Source organism: Lygodium microphyllum, chromosome 19 (genome assembly GCF_053477565.2).
Source record: "Lygodium microphyllum isolate KBCC chromosome 19, Lygodium_microphyllum_v1.1.10, whole genome shotgun sequence".
NCBI lineage: Eukaryota > Viridiplantae > Streptophyta > Polypodiopsida > Schizaeales > Lygodiaceae > Lygodium > Lygodium microphyllum.
Window position 1 is genome coordinate 6,885,260 of NC_141153.1, and position 22,747 is coordinate 6,908,006.

At 43.7% G+C, this 22,747-nt stretch overlaps 1 protein-coding gene across 1 annotated transcript in view; it reads left to right on the plus strand.

Moving 5' to 3' along the window:
• Nucleotides 1-3,100: 3,100 nt before the first annotated feature.
• LOC148019528 (Transducin/WD40 repeat-like superfamily protein) overlaps nt 3,101-22,747 on the plus strand; it is a 162,418-nt gene continuing 142,771 nt past the window's right edge. Inside the window, exon 1 of the mRNA XM_087701021.1 lies at nt 3,101-3,524. Within this exon, the coding sequence (XP_087557147.1) occupies nt 3,210-3,524 (315 nt within the window). The 5' untranslated portion in view covers nt 3,101-3,209. The remainder of the gene's footprint in view (nt 3,525-22,747) is intronic.

Here is a 22,747-nt window from a genome sequence, read left to right on the forward strand (position 1 = left end):
AACATGTCCATAAGTATCCCAAAACCTTATTATTGAGGCTGTCATCAAAAAGTGCTTTGAAAATGGAATTTCTCAATATATTGAGCACACAATTTAGAGCAATAGTGTTCAAGTTATGGTAAAAGTAAAGTTTTTACCATGAGTCCCAAATTTTTAAGAAAATCCTCCAAGTCATGCAAAAAAAAAAGTTTTAACCATGAGCTTGTAAATATAATTAGGAATGTAGTTACTTGCAGGCTTGCTTGTAAGCCACTTGCACACACACACACACACACACACACACACACACACACACACACACACACACACACACACAAAAGCATAGTGATGTTCAAGGTAGTCTCCATTGATAGACGTAGATTGTAGACATGGAAGAGAGAGAGAGAGAGAGAGAGAGAGAGAGAGAGAGAGAGAGAGAGAGAGAGAGAGAGAGAGAGAGAGAGTGTGTGTGTGTGTGTGTGTGTGTGTGTGTGACTTGACTATGGTGGTAGGAGGCAAGAGAGAGAGAGACCACAAATAATGAATTGGCGTGTATGTGCATGCACACAGACACTTGCGTGCACTCACTCACTCACTCACTCACTCACACTCTCTCTCAAGTTTTTAAACATAGCAATATGAAAAACATGTCGGAAAAGTATGATTTAAAGTGTAATTTTTTAGAAACATTTCATACTTGCTTTAAAAAGTCATAATAGAGAGAGAGATCACAAAGAACAAATTCATGCATACATGCACATGCATGCACACTCACACATGCTTCTCTCTTTCTTGAAAGTTTTTAAATGTAGTAAGACAATAAATATACCAGAAGAATGTGATATAAAGTATAAATTTACAAATGTTTCATACTTGCTTAAAAAAGTCATAATGGTTTTTCATATGATACTAGTGCTTCATGCTAGGACCCACACAAGCATGGGTCATTAGGGCGCTTGCAAAGCAATTGTGTTTACCCTCTCCTTTCTGTCCCCTCAATCCCTCTCTCTCATATACTTTCTCCCCCTTCTCTGTCTAAACACCTTTCCTATGACCTATATCCTAAACCTTGAATATATTAGATGCCTCATAGTGCATGCCAACTTGTCACGACACTTTGATGTGTTCTTCTACTCCCTGTCCCTTCTTTGATCAATTGCTTTAATCAAGTTTTTGCTTGTGGTGAAAGGGGACATGGCTAGTGATTTAAGCTCTCTCTCTCTCTCTATCTCTCTCTCTCTCTCTCTCAAAAACGATGCTATGGCTATTCAAATCACGGGCTGTGAGTCTCCGAAGGATGCTTGGGATATACTGATGAGAAATTATGGAACCATGACACATGCACGGAAGATCCAATTGAAACAACAGTTCAATAATATGTCTAGAAATGGCAAGAGCATCCAGGTGTATACCACGGAGATCAAGACCATAGCTAATCAGTTAGCTACCATTGGTTCAAGGGTATTAGAAGATGATATGATTGCTGTTGCATCGAATGGTTTAGGGAAAGAATACACCCTCATTGATCAACCACTTTAAGCAAGTTATAATGGTGGTTAAAGGGCACATGCTTAGTGATTTAAGCTCTATGTGTGTGTGTGTGTGTGTGTGTGTGTGTGTGTGTAAGACTAATACATTCAAAAAGTGCCCAAAGGAAAGCTACTACTATTGCAAGTCTTTTGTCATGTATAGAATAGACTTTTCCTTGCATGCTTGGTATGATGAAGTTGATAAAGGAAATTGATGATGGTTTAGAGTATCTATTTCACAGCAAATAGTATATCACAAACATCTGCTGTCCCAGATCACTATTCTTATTATGTGCATGTTGTCTTAGATCGCCATCCTTGTTTTACATATGCATGCTTCGACACATGCATGTCTACATAGAGCATGTATCCATATCAGACTGTGCAAAAGTGTAAATACTTGCATATGTTTAAAGAAAAACATTCCGCTAGATCTAATGCAATTGCAATTAGCTTTAGAACCATATTTTAAATGCAATCACAATTGGCTTTAGTACCATATTGCAATTAGCTTTAGAACCATAATTTAAATGCAATCACAATTGGCTTTAGAATTGAAGCTGGCTAACATAAGGGTGGAGATCACTTCGAAAGGTGTGCTTATCAATAACCCTTCGCTCATACCCATCTTGGAGAACAACATGGCTACCATCCTTATGATGTAGCAAGGTCTCCTAGGCTTGCTAGGTAGGCTTCCCCACTCGACTTGCCTTATTTTGGCCCACTTGAGATGCTCCTCGATCACCAAGTTTAGGTTGCTAAGTGCGAAACTTTGGGCCTCCATGGCTATCCTCTATCCATTGGACTTTATTGTGTGTGTGTGTGTGTGTGTGCACGTGCACACGCTTTATTAATGCCTACAAAAGGTCAAATTAGCCTATGAGACCAAAATGTAACATCTAAAAATTCATGGAATTTTCCCAAGTCCTAAGATGCCTGTCATCTAATGCTATGACTAAGTAAATGGAAAATGAACAAGAAATAATACATAGTTGATAAGTAAAAAATGATGTCTAAACTACTAGATACAATGTGGAAATCACTCAAGGAGCACTCTCATCCCAAGATCTTTGTCACATGTCTATCTAATATAGAGAGATGGAAGTGGTGAGGTATGGTCCCTTAATGACGGTGTACTATCCTTTTTATATGCAAATGATGCCTTGTATGGGGGTGTGGACCGACTGGGCATGGACGACAAGCTCTACATCTTTTTGTGGCTATGTTTAGGGTGGTTCCCTAAACATAGCCACAAAGCTCTACATCTCTTTGTGGCTATGTTTAGGGTGGTTCCCTATGGTGAGGTTGGTAGTCGGCAATATGAGAGAGAGAGAGGATGTCAAGTGGACTATGTAGAGACTTTAATGTAGACCATGTGAGTTCGAGGCTTTAATGTGGACCAACGCTTACTAAGTGCTAATTGAGAGCGCTTACTATCCCCTGAATAGTCAGAAATTTTCTTGAAATTTGAAAGCGATGAAGAGAAAAATAATATGAAAAGAAAAAAATTCTAATAAAAAAGAGGCTTGGTGAATCGTAAAATAAGAAATAGTATAGATATAGGAAGAAATAGTAAAGATGTATCGATGGAGATTCTGCCTTCTTTATGGATTTAGTTGTGTAAATGTGACAATCCGTTTAAGCAATCATCCTTGGCTCTTGTTGAGTCTTTGCAGTCTCGCGCGAACTCGCCACGCGTCCATGGTTCCGGAGGAGCAAGAAGGGTGGGACCAGGAAATCGTTTCGCAATCAAACGAGCTACACCATCGGGTTCGGAACTCTTCACATCATCAGGAGACAAGAGTTGAGGACGAAGAAAGCAATCGTCAGGAGAAAGGAGTTGAGCAGAATGGTAGTAAGGACGAAGAAAGCAAAGGAAGAGGAGAAGAGGAAGATTTCGCGGACGTGTTTGCCCGTGCCTTGGAGCCTGGCCTCTCCAACACAGATCCAACTTACGTCACTACCAGGCGTCTGCTCCTACGTAGGAAAGCGTTGGCAAACTGCAGACAACGCCAGGTAACCTTCTATTGCTCTGGACTCGCTAAGAGAGAGATGATATAGGGCAAAGGGGCCTCCAAAAGGAAAACACACCCGCACCCCAAGCGAGTGACAAAGGATGCGGCTTTTTTAGTCACTTAACAATATAATATGAATTTTTTAAAAATTACAAATGAGCTTATCTTTAACTTAAGTCAAACAATTGAGCCATGTAAAAATTTTTATATTTTAGATTTTGTAAAACCCTAAAGCAATGCATCTTCGAGTGTCACTCTATTGGCCCCTCTCTCTCCCTCTTTTATGAACCTTTCATTTGTAACTAAGGCTACTTGATAAAAATATCAAAATGTCCTAATATTTTTTCTTTGAGCTCTATATAATATAAATAGTTTGACCATTAAAATATATTTATGCAACTCACTTGGAAAAAAAAATTATAATGGAGGATTGTTAGATGACAATCTATTGGCCCCTTTGCCCTAGGACGGATTGCTAATTGTGAGGTTCTACCAAAGTGAGGATTGTTTTGGCAATGCCCATAGTTGCCCTCGAACATAGAACAAATGTGTTCGTAATGTACGATCCGCACGGTACAGTACAGTATGAATCCTTATGTTTTCTGTACCAAAAAATTGCCACTTTTGGTCCATTGTGTCTGGTGCGTTTTGCGTTTTGGTCAAAGTCAAATCTACACACTTTGCCCAAGTTTTTGTCTTGTTTTTTGCCCGTGTGGCAAACTTGCGACCCCATTGCCACTTGTCTTGGTCAAAGTCAAATCTACACACTTTGCTCGAGTTTTTGTCTTGTTTTTTGCCCGTGTGGCAAACTTGCGACCCCATTGCCACTTGCCATTGGATGCCAATTGCCATTGGATCCCATGCTCTAGCCTTGGATGCTCTTTTCCACACTTGTGAGCCTTCTCTCTTCTTCCACTTTGGATCCCTCTCTTGTTCCACTCTCTTCTCTAGTTTATAAAAGGTGCTCCTTCTCTCCATCCTTTCACCACACCAAATCAACAAGCATTCTCATTGTTCAAGCCTCTCTCTCTTCAAGCAATCTATCTATCTATCAAGATTTAAGCCTATTCCAATTCCTATATCCTCTCTCTAACTTCCACCCCCTCTCTCTCTAACTTTCAAGCCTCTCACTCTCCCTCTCTTTCTCAAGGCTGGAGTCTCAAGCCTCTCACTATCCCTTGGGCCTCTCTCTCTCAAGCCTCTCTCTCACTTGCTACTCTCCCTCTTCATCAGCATCATGACTCATGAGAAGCATGGAGCCTTTAATTTGCATGCCATTCGTGTGGAGAGGGACACAAAGAAGTCCAACTCTCACCATTGGACGTGCAAGTATTTCGGAAAGTGCTACACAAGTGGTACGACTTGACTTCTCCTACATCTTTTCAAGACGAGGGGACAAGTTGCTCCATGCAAGAAAATATCTCAAAATATCATGAACGAGATTCTTGCCAAGACGAGAGGGGCACTAGAGGAGGAGGAAGTGGCATATTAGTACTAACACCTATACCTACTAACGAGAAAGCATCAAATGTGGGTGCATCTTCAACCAATACGGGTGAGGCCTCTACCATTGGTAGCAGGGCTCCACGTCCGCATCTAGCTCTAGCAAAAGACAAATAGTGGAGGCTCATGCGACATTGGAGAGGCAATCCTCTCTCTCTCTCTCTCTCTCTCTCTCTCTCTCCTGGTCATGTGCGTGGATCGGTTGCATTTTTGCATTTCTTAGAAAAAGGCAGTGACTTGCGGATATTGAAATTGCACACATGTTGATCAAGTGCAATCTTGCATTCAATGTCCTAAAGCAAGAGCAATGGAAGAAGATGGTAAAAGCTATTGCCAATGTGGGTTCATGTGAAGGATGGACTAAGTTGTTGCCAATGTGGGTTCATGTGAAGGATGGATTGGTGTTACATACAATGATATGAGGATGAAAAAGATTGATGAAGAGAAGGATAGGATTGATAGAGCCCTTGATCCTATTCGGGCCGCATGGACAAAATACAGTTGCTCTATTCTTACGAACAAATGGAGTGATCGTGAAAAATGAGTATCATCAATATACTTGTTTCATGTCTACTTGGCATTTACGTTTTGCAAGCCATAGACATTGGCAAGAGAGAGAGGAAAATGACGGGCACCTTCATCTATCGCCACATTCGGTAAGCTATCATTGAGGTATACATTGTATTTTAAAGTTGTTTATTTCATTATTCATGAATCATAAATATCTATCTTCCTATTCTCTCTAATATCTACCTCGATTCTCTTTCCCTCCAAGCCTCTATCTCTCTTGATTCTTGAAAGTCGAATCTTTTGAGGCTCAACTCTCTTTCTCTCTCGGATATCTAAGTATTGTAATTTGTGGTTGTAGGTGGGCCCCTTGAATGTGGTGCAAGTTGTTACTGACAATGTATCAAATTGTCAGCGCATGGGCCATTCGCTTGAGACTGAGTTTTCCATGATTCCGTAGACTCCGTGCGTAAGTCATTGTTTGGACTTGCTCTTGGAGGACATTGGAAACCTCATGTGGGTGAAAAAGATGGCCGGCAGAGCCACATTAGTTGTTACCTTCTTCATGATAAAGGTAAAGTTGCTTGCAATGTATCAGGAGCATAGCACACCCGAGTTGAAGAAGCCTTCTTCAACTCGCTTTGCTTACATGTGGTTATTACTTGAGCACCCTTATGAGGTGCGGTTGTCTTGTGCCAGACAGTGATGTCCACTCGATGGAATGAGTGGGATAAGCAAGAGATAGAGAAGGCCAAAGCTATGCAACAGTTGTGGCTCGGTGAGCAGTTCTGGTAGAAAGTCTGTGCCATTGTCATTGTCCTAACTCCCTTTTATCGGGTGTTACGTATGAGTGATTGTGAGGGGTCTTCTACCATGGAGCTTATTATTCACTTCTTTAGAGTGGCATTGGTGGAGGCACGTGGTTGCCCCTTTTGTACCTGACAACTATGGCAATGCTTGTTGAGAAGGAAAGAAAGATATATTGATATTGTTGAGACCAAGAAAACAAAAAAAAAAGAGTTCTATGAGACAAAACCATGTACAATGATGATTGTCACTAGATATCAAAGTGTGATGTGCTAAAAGATAATCAATGATATATTGTGAAAAGGAACTTAAGTAATGTGCAATATACTGCCTATGTAGGGATATGACAAGAAGATGATGGGATGGATATATGGAGTGCCATATGTCTAGCTATGTGGTAGGATATAATATACTAAGAACTAGCTCCACTCATTCGGGATCAGTGGATAGAGTACATCTTACATCCTTGATAAGATAGTATGGGGGTAGTATGTGGATTGATTCCTTAAGTCTGCTAGATATTGCTCGTATTGTTGGTGAATCTTCCTCATCTCTCTTTGGTGTAGCGTTTGTGTCTGGTATCCCTGCATCCATGGTCAGCGTGTGTTTTCTCATCTCCTTAGTTCTTTGGGATATCACTCCCTCTTTATGTAGGTGTTGTATGTGTGGTCACTATTTGGAAGGAATCGGTGAGCTGTGACTATTATCCCCTATCTACAGAGTGCTGCCTATGGTAATGATATGCAAAGCCTATGAATCCCAACTAGGAACTGGCCCAAGTGGTATTGGTTAGGGTATTCCCTGACTAGTTTGAGGAAGGTGTCTCCTCTAAATAGTATGGGGTATCTAGCTTAGACTATGTTGTAGGCCTTGTGAAGAAATGCGCTAAACGCAGAAAACACAAAGTCAATCGTATGACAAAATGTAGATTGATGAACATAGAACACATATAGGGTTAGGATAACTCAGATATAACGAATACAATGAATAATGAAGTTAATGAATACTGAATATACGATGCTTATGCAACAAACACACTTTGCAATGAATACTAAACCTCAAAGTCTCGTATCTCTAGGATCAAGGTAGAGGTTATGAGCTGGAGAGAGTGTCATACTCTGAACTGATCCCAAAACGTAGCAAGGTAGCTTTTGTGTGTCGAACACACTAGCAAATGTAGCTAGGGAAGGTTGGATTTGATGCAGATGGCAGTGCGAGAAAGAGAAAGACTAAAAACGTAGGTACCTGAGGAGAGAGAAAATTAGGCGAGAGATGGAGATGGCAAACACAAGAGTTTGGAGGTGGGCGACAGTGTAGATGACCCTTTGGAGAAGAGAGAATATCAAATGTACAGACAGTGCAAGGTGACAACACCTAGATAATTGCGACAGCTCCATAGACCCTTGATAACTATAAACACAGCAGTTGGGGATGGATGTTTGGCAGCAAACGCAAGTCTGGCAATGATGGAGCAATAGGTGACAATTTGATGTAGGTGATGGAGGTTGGAATTAGGCGCTAAATGATAGCAAACAAGAATGGAAGACTTTGACCGCGATATCCTTTGCGAATGGGATGTGGGTAGGAGAGATATGACTCTTAAAACTTACAAAAACGAGATTGAGAAAGAGTGGTGGGCTATATGCCTATTTATAGAAAGTTTGGGGAACTCCAATCAGGGTTTTGCATATGGGACACACTAACTCTCTAGGATCGTGTTTCTTTTTAAAATAAGATGGTTTCTTCATTAATTAAATGTGTTATGGGATTGTTTAAGGCAGACTAATGTAATTTTAGCTTAACACCCTCTCTCACACCTAAAATTGAGCTGTGAGAAATAAGCCCTTGATAATTATTTTCTTTTATCTCAAGGTGTTCCATTCCAAAGTAGCTAGGGCATCGGGCGAAGGGTGTACGTTGGCTGCCCCGAAGTGACCTACCAAGACTACAGAGGTGATGGTTATCTTACCAAGGGAGCCCAAGTGATCACCCCTAGAAAGGTGAAGTTATCAAATTAAGGGTATGCGTCAGTTGCCTAGGGGCTTACCAAGTTCTACAAAGGCGGATGGAATCAACAATGGGCTTTTAAAAAAAAGGGGCTTTGAATTAATTTGATCACAAGATGTAGCATTGCTAAGGGATTTCTAAGTGATTAGGGATTTTTAAGGGAGAGTGTATGTGTGTGTTCCAATCATATGGAGAATACATGGAAAGAAAAGCACTATGATAGATAAGCAAGTAAGACGAGCACAGCCAACATCCAAGCATAGGAAAAAAAACATGGTTTGAGATTGCCATTCGTAATGCCACGAGTATAATGGATCTGGAGCCTGGAGGGGACCATGCCAAGGGTGACCGAAAAGGGATAAATGCGCATAGATGTATGTTTATATGAATAGAATGCCAATGTATGGGGTAGTGTAAAAGATGTAAGTATTCATGCTCATGTAGAATGCGATGCAAGAGTGCCACTTGGACAATGGACTTGCAAGGAAATTGTACACTTGTGCAAGTGCCCTTTTACAATCATGCCATCCTGATAGTGCGGATGAAGTTACAAATGTCCATAATAGTCAATACAAAATAAAAAAGTGTCCAAAGGTGAAAAAACTGTAAGTATCATCACTGGTTACTATCAAGAGAAGGAAATGATCCGCTCTTAATCTGGAAGGAGAAGTAAGAGGGAAGCACCCTCTCCTCGTCAAATTTTTGAAGTAGTAGAGGAGGGTGTACCCAAGCCGATCTGTGGTAGAAGGTACTGTAGGACCGGCTTGTTGACTGCCTTGGTTAAAATATTTGCAAAAATGTTATTGGACAACACAAACTCTAGGCAAATAGTACCTAGTCCAACCTGTTCTCTATTGAAGTGGAAGTGAACTGCCACGTGCCGTGTCCAAGGGATAATGATAGGATTGCCTGCAAGGGCAATAGCACTCTGGTTGTCACAGTAGACAATTGTAGGTGACTCACAAGGAAATTTGAAGTATGGCCAGCAAGAGTCTCAGATAGATGATCTGTCCTATAAAGAGCTTTCTGCAAGCGAAATACCTTATCAGTCCAGTCAACGGAAGAAAAGCCGGGAGGTTGCTACACTTAGACTTCCTTCCTCCTCCAAATAACTGTTCAGAAGGCAACTTAGTGCTCCTTTACTCGGTAAAAGGCCATAAGTAAAAGATGAAGTTCAGGGGATTGGGACCTTTCAAGGTCTGCAACATTAGTCGAACTGGCAATGTAGAGCTCGAGACTCTAGAGGGGGGAGAATAGGCTTCTTTAATGGCAGTCGCCTTAAGAAGTACTACCCTCCAACGCACCCACTGTACGAGCCTTCAATGCTGAACCCGTCTGTAAACGTAAGAGTAGCCACCATCATTGAGATTGAAGAAGAGGATGAGGAAGCAGTGGCACTTGCTTACGTGCACATATTAGTCTTTGTTCACAAGACATATGCCTTTGATGTACTCAGACGAGGGAGCTGATTGTAATATCCTTACGCACAATCATTGGACCCTCATCGGTCAGCCCCAATTGCAACCTACCAATGCAAAACTTAGCCCGTTTGGGGATAGTCTTATTCATTGTTGGGAAAGTGCAAGGTAGTGGTCTCTATTGAGACTGAAAGCCTATCAATGATCTTCTACGTGATGCCTAACACCGAAACCGTTGGTAAGGAATTGCTGCTAGGATGTGCATTCGAGAAGCAAGTACACTGCAATGTTGACTACAACTCACAACGCATTCGCCTTGCCATTGGCAATGTTTGGTTAGTGATGGCTTTCAGCAAGGGCAGCGCGGCTCCATCTAAGACCGCAACGTAGCACCACCGATAGAGCAAGCTAGTGCCAAGCCTGAGGAGGAGGGTTGCGACTTATCTCGGCCCACCGCAACCAACCGGCCGCAACCACTAGCAAACATACCCAAAGCTATTGAGCAACAGCTTAGATGGATATCCAAATGACAATTGGAGTCGCCTAGAAGCCAATCCGTGCGAACTCATAATCCTAAAACCTCACATCCTAGGCCTAGGAGATAAAGCTTGCACTACAAAAGTCGACGAATGGTCAAGCCACGATGGGTGCCCAAAGCCCTATTGCGTGCTCACGGCTACTATGAAGGTAATACTTGGATTTGATTGCCCAAGTCCATGAGCGGCATAAGTGTCCCTCAGCCACCGCTTTCCAAGCCATCTCCACAAGACTGTAAGTCAACTAGGTATGAGAAATGAACTGACCCAAAAGGAACCAAACCTATCGAGCCCCAACAAGTCTATCGACTAAAATTGCGGTTAGCGCATTTGAACATACTCAACCTAACACTTTTGCTGTTCCAATTGCTCCATAAGTAGCAAGCAGCACATCAACTGAGTCGTAAGACCAATTTCATTGCATAAGTGGCCAACAAACACCCCTCTGAATAGCCTAGGAGGCAGGCATCAGTAGTGGAGTTATCTAGGTCAACCAAACCCCAACCTCCTGCAAGCCTTAGGCCCTCCTATAAGTGAAGATCCATGGTTACTTTGGCCTCAGACCTAGCTACTAATACGGGAGACGACCTCATCACTTGCATCAGGCGCATGGATGCTACCTTCACCACATTTGCTAAAAGCAACGAATGGTTGGATTTAGGCCTCCTCGATGAGCCATTAGCAATGGAGGTACACTCCATGCCATGCACTTGGGAGAAATATGAGTTCATGTTCATCAAGATTCCCGAGGTGGCCGAGGCCTTGATTGCCAACGAGATTTCTTGAGAGCAAGACCTCAAAGATTAGTTGCTTACCTCCTAGAGCAAGAGCAAAGTTTGTGCAACAACCCAGGAACTAGAAGAGCTGAAACGGTTAGCCGAGTCCAACTCCTTTCTGCGAAAATAATATGCTTTGCGTCTCCAATAGGAATAAGAGGGTTGCCAAATTATAACCAACGTCGATCAGAGATGCGCAATTAAAACCTCTGAGTATGATCAAACTTATGTGGCTCCTACCTTGTTTAGAGTATTGGCCATCATGTGCAAACGGCCTTTAGAGGAACATGTTATGGTCGTCAAGCCTCACAACATGGACCATCACGTCCATTTAGAGTATAACCCACAGTTCTATGCCTGGCTCATGAAGAAATAAAGCACAACAAGCAAGTGTTTCACGTCCTTAACCTTTCACCATCCAATCCTAGGAAGGATTTTCATCATTTCCGAGAGGGAGGAGGTAAGGTAGAAAAGAAAATATGACTTGGATGAATAAAGGGAACCTGTACTTATTTTAAAAAAAACTTGTACTTGGAAAAAATCTTTTATGGAATTCGTGTTTGGAATGTGTGGATTGCTTGAAGTATAAAAAGTTTCCATTTCTTATTGGAATATCGCATCATTCCATAATGTTTGTTCTACTTTTTCTTTTTCACAAAAGGTACTCTCAAATGAGCTAATTGTGAGCTGTTGTGATATAACAGGAACTCGAGATGGTAGGCCAACTTTCGTTCTTAGAGGAGGAGCACAACAAGTACTGACTGGCCACCGAAACGCAAGTCTACAACCAGCTAAAGTACCGTAGCATCAACAACTTGGGAGAGTTGTTGGATAAGGAAGGCGCTGTGAGACAAATAGTCGACCAGTGCAATCTTTACAAATACATCGAGAAGGTTGGCCAGAAGATTGACCATGGTAGGTGCACAGAATTCTTGAGAACCTTCGACCTAAGGAAGAACAGTGACACGGTGATTGTCAGGAAGGAAGGTTCGCCCAAAAGGATAGAGGTTGTACTCAGCCCCAAAGTACTGAAGAAGGCTTTAGGGTTGGCCAACACACAGGGAAAGAGACCAAAGAGGGATGTCTATGGTATGCTAGAGATGTTGAAGACAAAGGTGCACACTAATGATGGGATTAGTCTAGTAGACATCGTTGACCCTATCATCTAGTTGCAGGCAAAGATGGTGCATGCCCCATTCTCTAGTCACCAATACAATACCCTCATGGCTCGGATCCTAGTGCCGATGCTTGAAAGTATCGCAACAGGGCCCTTGGATGAAGTGAATCTAAATGCTTATGTTGGCAAAACAATCGAGTCATGAGCCAAGATATTGTCCTTGAGCCAAAGACTTGTAGGAAATGAGTCACTGGCCACCACAACCAAGTCAGACAAGAAAACACCTGCATCAAAAGCATCCTTGATAGGGTTTGGAGGGGTGCTGATTGCCATCATCCACGAAGCCGTGAGAGAAACGAAAAGGGAAGAAGTAGGGGAGACTTTGGAGAGATTTCCCATCCAAGAGAAGCACCTCTCCTCAGTCCCAAAAAGCCCATTAGTGTCTCCAAAGGCTAGAAAGGTGGGAGACAAAGAAGTGAGCGAGCCACAAAAAGAAAAGACAGAGCGAGCTGCAAGAAAGAAGGGAACTCGATTCCAAGCACAACAGCAACAGGAGGGGTCCAGTGAATGGACCATTAGCGAGAAAGGTAGGGAGGGTTTGGTCCCATCAAGCCAAGAGGAGTGGAAGGAATTCTTGCTGAAAATTCCAAGCAAGAAGAAGCAAGAAGAAGAGGAGGAATGCTGCAAAAGGCAGAAGAAGAATCTTGAAGGACGGAGGAAGAATGAAGAGGGAGCCTAGATGACGTGCTTGGAACCAACTCTGCAGCAAGTAGAAGCAGCTAGAGGACCCGTGGTGGAAGGCAAAGGGAAGGCCCTGTTGGAACCGCCCTCGCCCGTCATGGTTGCCACTGCTACCACCACCCAAGAAACCATGGATGCGACAGTGGACCAAAGCAACGTGATGGCCTGGGTATATTACCTAGTCAACATGGTGCAGCAACTTGGACCAACAACCAGTGGAGGAGCCCCTGTACTAGGAACAAGGAGACTTGCTACTGTGAATGTTGAATCCAGATAAGACCGAAAGAAAGCCATAGTGGAGGCCTTAACTATGTCCATACTGTTGGCCATGCCGAGGTCGACACAATATGATGAGTATGTCCAGGGACTCCTAGGTCAGGTGGAAAGAATAAGGGAGGAGAGGAATGCAACACTGGCAGAGTTGGAAGCTAAAAAGGAAACATTCTTGGTCTATTAACTCGAAAAAACATGCCAGATAGCCACCCAGCAAAGGTTGACATGCGACTTGAGGAAAGAGTTGGAAGCCAAACGGGCAATAGAAGGGAAAACAGAGGAGAAAGTTGCAAAAGAACCCCATGACAAGGGTGTCAAAAGATGACGTACCAGCGAGACAGTAGGGTGTGCGGGGAGGAACATGGAGTGAACTCGGCAAATATGGAGAAGAGAAGAGAAGAGAGAAGAAACTTTGATGAATGGAATGATGAAGTTTTGAATCATGGAGTGAATGTGATACAAGGGAACAAGGGTGCCGTAGCTCAAGGAAGATGATGAAGACAGCCACGAACCATGAACCACAATGTGCTCCTGAAGGGGTGTGAGGACAGTGGAGAGGTTGGAGAGAAGAGGTGACGGACTGAATGAATCAGCCATAAAGAATGAGTGAGAGAGTGGCCTATAAATAGGCACAGTCAGTCTAGGGTGATGTCCCTTTTTGGGGCTGCAAACCCTTAAACGCAAAACGCAGAAATGCAAAAATGCAAACGCGGATGAAGGGTGAAGGGTTTCTCAACACCCTCTTAGGCCCAAAAAGGGAAGAAGAGAAGAGTGAGGTGGAGATGGAATGCTACATGCTGAAGAATGCTCATGCAGTAGGTGCCACTTGGATAGTGTCCCTTGTGGGTAAATTATTCTCTTGCCCAAGCGCCCTAGTACAAAGATGATGAAATCATGCAATGCATAGGAGGAATGTTAGACTTTGTGTGGTGCCGAGAACCATAAGGATATGCCCGTACTTGATCTCGGGAGTTGGCTCCATGTAGACCAAGTGACCGAGGCAAGAAGAAGAGGAGGAAGAAGATGTAGAAGATCCCTAAGATCCAAGATTTCCACCTGAAAGGTAACTTGCAGTAAAGAACAGTAGACAGAATGAATTGGAGAACCTGAGACTCAACCTCGGGAGAGAAGGCACTAGCTTTGTGCATCCATGCAAGAAGGAATACGAAGCCTCGTTACCAAGTCACAGCTGGACCTCCAAGGCCCCGATGTAGGTAGATCCTCGAGATCCTGGGTATCAGTAGGTGAGATGACCGCTGGAAGGAAGTCACCCGATCCAAGGGTAGAAGAAGAAGGTAAAAGACCTCCGCTAAGGTGTGCGAAGGATTGAGCAGTGGGTGGGGACCCCCTATGAAACTGGAGGAATAGGAGCCCCCTCTGAAGTCGCAATAGATGTAGATGCCCCATCTATTGCAGATGCCCCCTTGGAGGGCAAAGAAAGATCAACCCCCTTTGAATCCCCCTCTGAGGTAGGTAGGGAATCCAAAAACTCATGGATCACGAACTCCGAAATGTCTGAGGATGAAGGAAGTGCCGCCGGTCATGCTGAAGAAGATATGTGGGTTGGTGAAGAATTCCCAGAGGCGGCCTCTTGAACTTGAGTAGGCGAGGTTGAAGGGTGGGGCTCAGACTGAGCAATGGGTGGGTAATAGCCATTGCTTCTTAATGGAGCGGCCGGGAAGTCGAAGAAGAGGAAGGAGTTGAGTAGCCACCGTCTCTCGAAGGAGTAGACTTACGAGGAGACAATATCAAACAATCATTGTCTCTCGATGGAGTGGATTGTAGAACCACGGGCCGTGGTAGCCACTGTACCGGAAAATAGGTGGGAGAAGACTGCTGCTGGCTTTGCGATGATCTCTAGGAGGTTGTAGCGCCAATCGAGCCTCCATGTGCTCAAAAGGACTTAGTGCGTATCGGATGTGTCTTATTGCCTTGAGCATAGTACTTTGATAGCCGATGCAAAACGATCTTTGTGGCTCAGAAAGGAGAGGTGGCACAAGGAGTATCTGGTGGAAGATGCATATACTCCGGAGGGGTGGGGAGCAAAGGTCGAAGTCGGCAAGCATTGGTGGTGTGTTCGGTGATGCCACAGTAGGAGCGCCCAAAAGTCTGGTCATCTGTTGGTAAAGAAGCCATGGATATCAGTGTGCCTTGCTGAAGAAGGAAGAGGTCAGCCACGAACCATGAACTACAATGTCCGCCTCAAGGGGTGTGAGGGCAATGTGAAGCACGAACCGCAATGTCCACCGCAAGGCGTGAGAGGGCAGTGGAAGGGCTGGAAGTAAGCTGCTAGTGGGAGGAGGATGCTACTAGTAGTAAGAGGTTGCAACCAATAGAAAAACACAGGTGAGGAGAGAGAGACTAAAAACGCAGGCTGCATGAGAGAGAACAACAAATGCAAGCTGCAGGAGAGAGAGAAACTAAAAATGCAGGATAAACCAACGGTAGCAATTAGCATGCTAAAATCAGCTCCGAACAATGTGTGATAGGCTGGAAATAGGTGCCAGACTGTTGTAGACAGCAATGGTCAGCTTGGACCGCAATGTCCTCCACGTCCGGGGTGTGGGCAACAAGCTGAAACACCTGAAATCTGCAAAAACGAGATTGTTTTCTGAATGGAGAGTGATCAGCAATAGTTGCTCTGCTGTAAACAGCTGCAAACTGTGGGTGGAAGGCTGGAAACAAGCGCCAGACTGTAGATGACAGCAAGGGACAGCTAAGACTGCGATGTCATCCGTGAAAGGGGTGTGGGCAGCAAGCTGAAAACACTTGAAACTTGCAAAAATGAGATTTTGCAGCGGAAGAAGAAAAGTGGATGCTGAACTCGCCCCGAGTCTTTGCCATCACTGGATTGGAGGATCTTTGCTGCTGTTTGAGCAGATCCAACTTTGATACCATGTCAAAAGATGGTGTACCAGAGAGATAGTAAGGTTTGTGGGGAGGAACATGGAGTGAACTCGGCAAACATGGAGAAGAGAAGAGAAGAGAGAAGAAACTTTGATGAATGGAATGATAAAAGTTCTGAATCATGGAGTGAATGCGATACAAGGGAACAAGGGTGCCGTAGCACAAGGAAGATGATGAAGACAGCCACGAACCATGAACCACAATGTTCTCTTGAAGGGGTGTGAGGGTAGTGGAGAGGCTGGAGAGAAGAGCTAACGGACTGAATGAATTAGCTGTGAAGAATGAGTGAGAGAGTGGCCTATAAATAGGCACAGTCAGTCTAGGGTAGCGCCCATTTTTGGGGCTGCAAACCCTAAACGCAAAAGGCAGAAACGCAAAAAACACAAATTGCGGGTGAAGGGTTTCTCAACAAAGGGAAGCTAAGAACAGGTGGTGCTAGAGGGGGACTTCTTGGTCCTCTTGCAATAGAATGGGCAGATGCAAGAGTACCTCGACCAGCTGAAGAGGATCGGAGACAAGCTAACTATTAAGATAGCAAGGGTTAGGACCCAAGTCTACACAGAGTGTAGAAAGGAGAAACAACAAAAGGAAGAGCTGCTCAGGGAATTGTGTGAGGCTAAGGCACAAAGAGACGAAGTGACAGTCAAAAAACTGATAGAAATGGAAAACCAACTCCAGATCTTAGAGTGAGAACGATTGGTGGAGTAGTTGAAGTGCCTTAAAAAGTAGGAGGAAATGCTTGAAATTTGAAAGGAGCAAGAACACATGGTCATGATGATGTCTCAGTGCTAGAATCAGGGCATAGAGAGGATGAGCAAAAAGGCCAGGGCATGGGAGGAATAGACCACTGGAAGACTCAGAGACCTCGCCGAACACCTCACCTTGGTAGAAAGCGAACGAATCATGGCACTGGCAAGGGCTAAAGTAGTGGAGGGAGGTCTTGAGGTTCAACAACATGCCTTTTTGAACACAATCCTACATGTGACACAAGCTGAGGGTGAACATACTATGGAAGGGCTGCGGAGGAAGCTAGAACTTACAAGACGAGCCCTGAGATACAGCCTCCATGAAAGAGTGCCAAAAGAGAGCACTGGCCTAAGTAGGAAGCAACAATGACATTACTTGAGGCAGGCTAGGCTCTCGATGAGGGAGCTAGAAGAATTAGGGTTTGGTGAGCCAAAACAAATAGCTTGACCACCCATTGCCGCCCCAATGGGACCGCCGAGCGAAGAAGGGCGAGATTTTGAGCAAGGTCAAGATGAAGAACGACTGCAAGTGCCGAGCCTGGCACAAGAAGTGTAAATTCAAACGGCACAGTGCCCTTGAGAGGGTTGTGGAAAGAAAGCGCAGGTAGAGAGAGCAGGTAGAGCTGGCACAAAGGAGACTCCAAGCAAGGCCGTAGCAAGTTTCTGAGGTCCAGGTCCCGTAAAGAGAGAAATGCTACCTTGTAAACTAGGCCCAGGTTTTGGTTGTTTGGGAGCAATGGGAAAAACAAAGCCGACCCTTCGAGTTCTCCTTCCACTACCCTCGTTCCTTAGACAAAGTTCTATTACTAAGGCTGGGGGAGCAAGTGATCAGGCTCGCGCAAAGGTTGGGGAATAGGTGGAGAGAGCAAAGAAGAAGAAAGTATGTGGCATCGAGAGCCCACAGATTATTGGCAAAACAAGGTTTGGGAGATTTTGAAGACCCTCAGTGGATATGAAGCCCAATCACAATGGCAGCGACGCATCTAGGACACTAACCTTGATGCTTGGATGACCTTTTGCGGCACCATACCAGACAAGTGCAATCACCCTACCTACATGTCATATCTACGGAGAATAGGGGTAGATTACAATCCAGATATGTATGGTAGGTACGATATTCCAAGAATCTACAATGTGAATGCAGAAAGCCCAGAGAAGTGCCTAATCTTCATTGAGCGGGACATTCATACATCCATCATACACTTCCTCGACCAATTCTCGTCTTGCCTTGACCTTGCCTTTATCACCACGTTATTATCTTAGGGTACTTAGGATTTTGCTCAAACAAAAGCCCACGGTGGAAGAGACCCAACTCTTGCCACTTTTTTGATCTAAATGTAGGAATTGATAGTTGCGCGATGGCTTGTCTAATGATGAGGGCCGCGCTTCTACCTTTTTTTGCATGGCCATCTTGGAAGATATGAATGATAGCCGCTTCATTAGGTGCAACCACCCCTTCTTATCAACACCACCTTTGAATATATGCTTTAGTATGAAGGGCTATCTGCAGAGTAGACCTTTCCTTACCAACTCCTTTAGGCCCCCTCGTAGCATAGCCCTTAAAGAGCAAAGGGATGGCATCTAGCGTACTCTCTCCCCATGTGTTAAATGTTAAAAAAAAAGGGAAAAAAAGAAAAAGAAAAGAAAAGAGAAAGGAAAAAGAAAAATAAAGGAAAAGAAAAGACAGAGACGAAGCACACGAAAAGGGCGAAATGGGATTCTCATGTACCATTAGAGTGCCACGGACTCTTTCCTCACTTCACATACCTAGGGCACATCAAGGGCAGGGTATACCTAGGGAGCTCCTACTCGCCTATGGTTAGATGTGTCTCCCTAAGTTACACCCATAGCATCTTCCCTTGTATACAAACTGGGTCCTCAAGGGTGGGACAATACCATGGGCTTTTGCGTCAAGTTCAACCCAACTCCCAATTCCACTGGCACAGACACCATACACTGCACAGTGAGTAGACATGCCCCTAGGTAGTGCACTTCCTTTTTCTTTTCAGGTACATTCGGCAACCCGCGATCAACCATTGACATATAAAGGACACCTGAGCACATATAAAGGGCACGGGGCTCTTTATTCCCAACAACCTCCCACCTAAAGACAATGTGCCTTAAGAGTAGAAAAGAATCAACTAACTCTAGGTATGTACAAAGCTGAAATACATATATCTATCCAACTTCCATCATATGTCGGCAATGAGCAAACCGCTTTGTTGGAAGATCCTTCGTGACAAGCTCTGCAAGATTATCATCTGTATGCACTTTGACAAGCTCAATGCTCTTGCTTTCAAGTACATCTCTAATGAAGTGATACTTCACCTGTATGTGCTTCGTCTTTGCATGGAAGACGGGATATCACAATGGAGAATAGGTAACTCTGTAATTCCAAGCTCTCCCACCAGACGTGAAAGCCATAAAGCCTCCTTGCATGCCTCCACATACTCTGCCTCTGTAGTAGACAATGCAACACACTTTTGTAGCCTGGAGATTTAAGAGACTGCTCCTCCTATGAAGGTAAACACATATCCAGAAGTGGACTTTTTGCAATCCGTATGACCAATATAGTCTGCATCCGTAAAGCCAACAACAGATGCCTTCTGCTTTTCAAAGCAGATGCACAAATCCTTTGTGCCTTTGAAGTATCTCATAATACCTTTCACTGCTTCCCAATGTATTTTACCAGGGTTTGCCATGTATTTGCTAACCACTCCCACTGCAAAGGCAATGTCAAGACGTGTAGCAACCATAGCATACATCAAATTGCCAACAACTGAAGCATATGGTATCTTGATCATTTCAGCCTTCTTATCATCAGATGTAGGGCTGCCCTCTGCTCAAAGTTTCACATATGGAGGCAATGGAACCCCGATTGTTTTCCCCCCCTCCATATTGAAACACTGAAAAACCTTGGAGATATACTCCTGTTGAGATAGATAGAGTAATCCTTTTGACCTATCTCTGAGTATTCGCATGCCCAGAATGTGATTTGCATCACCAAGATCCTTCATGTCAAAGCTGCCATGAAGACTTTGCTTCAGTGAGTCTAAGGCATGAGTATTTGTGCTAGCAATAAGCATGTCATTAACGTACAGAACCAAGATAATCAGGCTGCCATCTACTGCCTTCTTGGTGTACAAGCAGTGATCCACTTGACTTCTATGAAAGCCTTGAGATTGCATAAAGGTATCAAACTTATGATACCATTCTGTTGGTGCTTGTTTCAGCCCATACAAACTCCTTTTGAGTTTACATACCGTCTTCTCTTTCCCTTTTGCCACAAAACATTGAGGCTACTGCATATATATGTCTTCATGCAGATCACCATGTAAGAATGCTGTCTTTACATCCATCTGTACAAGCTCCATAACTTTAGCTGCAACCAAGCCCAAAATGGTTCTTAATGTACCTGCTTGTACCCCTTCGAAACCAATCTTGCTCTGTACTTTGGTGAGGAACCAGAAGTGATCTTCATCTTGTAAACCCATTTACATGGAAGGGTTTTCTGTCCTTTAGGCAACTGCATTAAGTCCCAAGTGCCATTTTTCACAAGAGATTCCATCTTTGACAACATGGCTTTATACCATTTCTTGCTGTCTTGTCTGTCCATTGCTGCATCTTGGTTCACCACAGTCTGTCAACATGACATAATCAGCCACATTGTTTGCACCAGGAACAAATCTATCAGGTTGTCTAGTAGCCCTAGACGATCTCCTAGAGCAATGATTATTGTTTGCTGGCTGTTGAGCATTTTCAGCTTGCTGTCCTGGCATTTCAGCCTGCAAATCAGCATTAACAGCTTGCTGTCCTGGCTGTTCTTGCACATGTAGTTGCTCATCATTATGGGCAATAGCTGGCCGATCATTTCCGGCATTATTTTTTGCATTTGCAGGTTTATTTACAGCAAGTATTTGCTACTGTACAGCAGGTACATTTTGCTGTCCAAAAGGTTTTTCTTCCTGCAATATAACCCTACGGACCTCCTCAGCCTTTTCACACTGTTTATGCATGTGATCTTCCCGGAAGATAACATCATTATTGCATACTACTTTCCTTTTCTCAGGATCCCATAATCTATATCCCATTTCACCCTTGTCACCATATCCTAGGAAGATGCATTTACAGAACTTTGGATCAAGTTTGCTGCGTTTTTCTTTGCGAATGTGCTCAAATGCTTGGCAAGCAAATACTTTCAAGTGTGCATACGAAGGTGGCTTGCCCGACCAAGCTTCTTGGGAAACTCCCCGCCCCCCCCCCCCCCCCCCCCCCCCAAAGAGTTGTTTGGTGACCGATTTATCAAGTGTATGGTTGTCATAATAGCCTCTGCCCAAAAACCATGGGGTAATACAACATGAGACAGCATTGTACAGACCTTATCCTGTATGGTTCGATTCATACGTTCTGCAACTCCATTTTGGGGTGAATTATGAGGGGCAATGAGCTCCCTCTTTATTCCTTTCCTATCACGAAATGCCTGAAAGGCCTTGGACACATATTCCCCACCATTGTTAGAGCGAAGACATTTCAAGGGGGGTTCATATAGAATAAGAGAGGGGGCGGGGGGGGGGGGAGGGGGAGATAGCTACCCACGTGGCTTACTTAAGTGTCTTATCAGTCTGATTTTCAACCAATTCCAAGAATTTTTTAAACTTGTCAAGCACTTCGTCCTTGCTACGAATAGGGTAAACCCATACCTTCCGTGTAGCATCATCAACAAAGATGACAAAATATTTCTTTTCCCCTAAAGATAACCGTGGTATCTAACATACATCGGAATGTACTAACTTTAGAGGAGAAGATTTCAGCGAAAGAGACTTCTTATGAGACATCTGTGCATGTTTACCATAAACACAATGATCATAATGCTCAAAATCAGCATAACAAAGACAAGGCAAGTAACCCAAACGAGAAAGTACTTTCATTCTAGTTTGACTCATGTGTCTTAAGCGGCTATGCCACAAAGAAATACTTGGCTGCTCGGTCATGGCAACAACATGATCACTCACACTAGATACATGGAGAGGATAAAGGTATCACTTTTACAACCTCTGGCAATCACTCTAGATCCCTTACAGATCTTCCATTTTCCATCTCTAAAGGTGGTATGTAATCCATCGTCATCTAGCTACCCTATGCTAATCAAGCTCTTCTTGAGCAGAGGTATATGCCTTACATGCTGAAGTGTGAAGATAGAACCATGCTGAAACTGTAACTACACACTGCCAATACCTACAATGTCACATGCATAGTTGTTCCCAAGATGGACAACACCATGTCGATCCCTCGTATAGTCAGAGAACCACTCATGATGAGGGGTGACATGAAAGGAAGCACCTGAATCGAGAATCCAAGTATGCATGTCATCATCTGTATCTGTAAGTAAAGTATGTGCACTAAAGTGTGAAGAGACCAAGAGTACGTCATTCCCACTGTCATTGTCATGAGTGACTATATTCACCTCTTCAATTTTGACACTGCTCTTCTTAGGTTGACTCTCTTTTTTGTCTTCCTTGCTATCATTTGTCTTCTTGTCCTTTCCTTTCTCTTTCTTCCATTTGTAGTAGTCACTTTTAAAGTGACCCTTTTTGCCACAATGATGGCATTCAACATCCTTACCACGTGATTTGCTGCGTCCCTTGCTATCAGATTTGCCTTTTTGCTGTGATCTGCCCCTAGTATGCAAAGCATTGGAAGACTGACTGGATGCATTGTTATGCCGATTCATTTCTTCCATGAGTAGAGCACTCTCTACATCAGCATACAAAAGAACCGCATTAGAATTGATCATAGCAGTCCTGAATGTATCCCAACTCTCTGTAGAGTGCAAAGCAAGAACGTAGCCTTAAATTCTTCATCAATCAAGAACTTCAAGTCAACCAG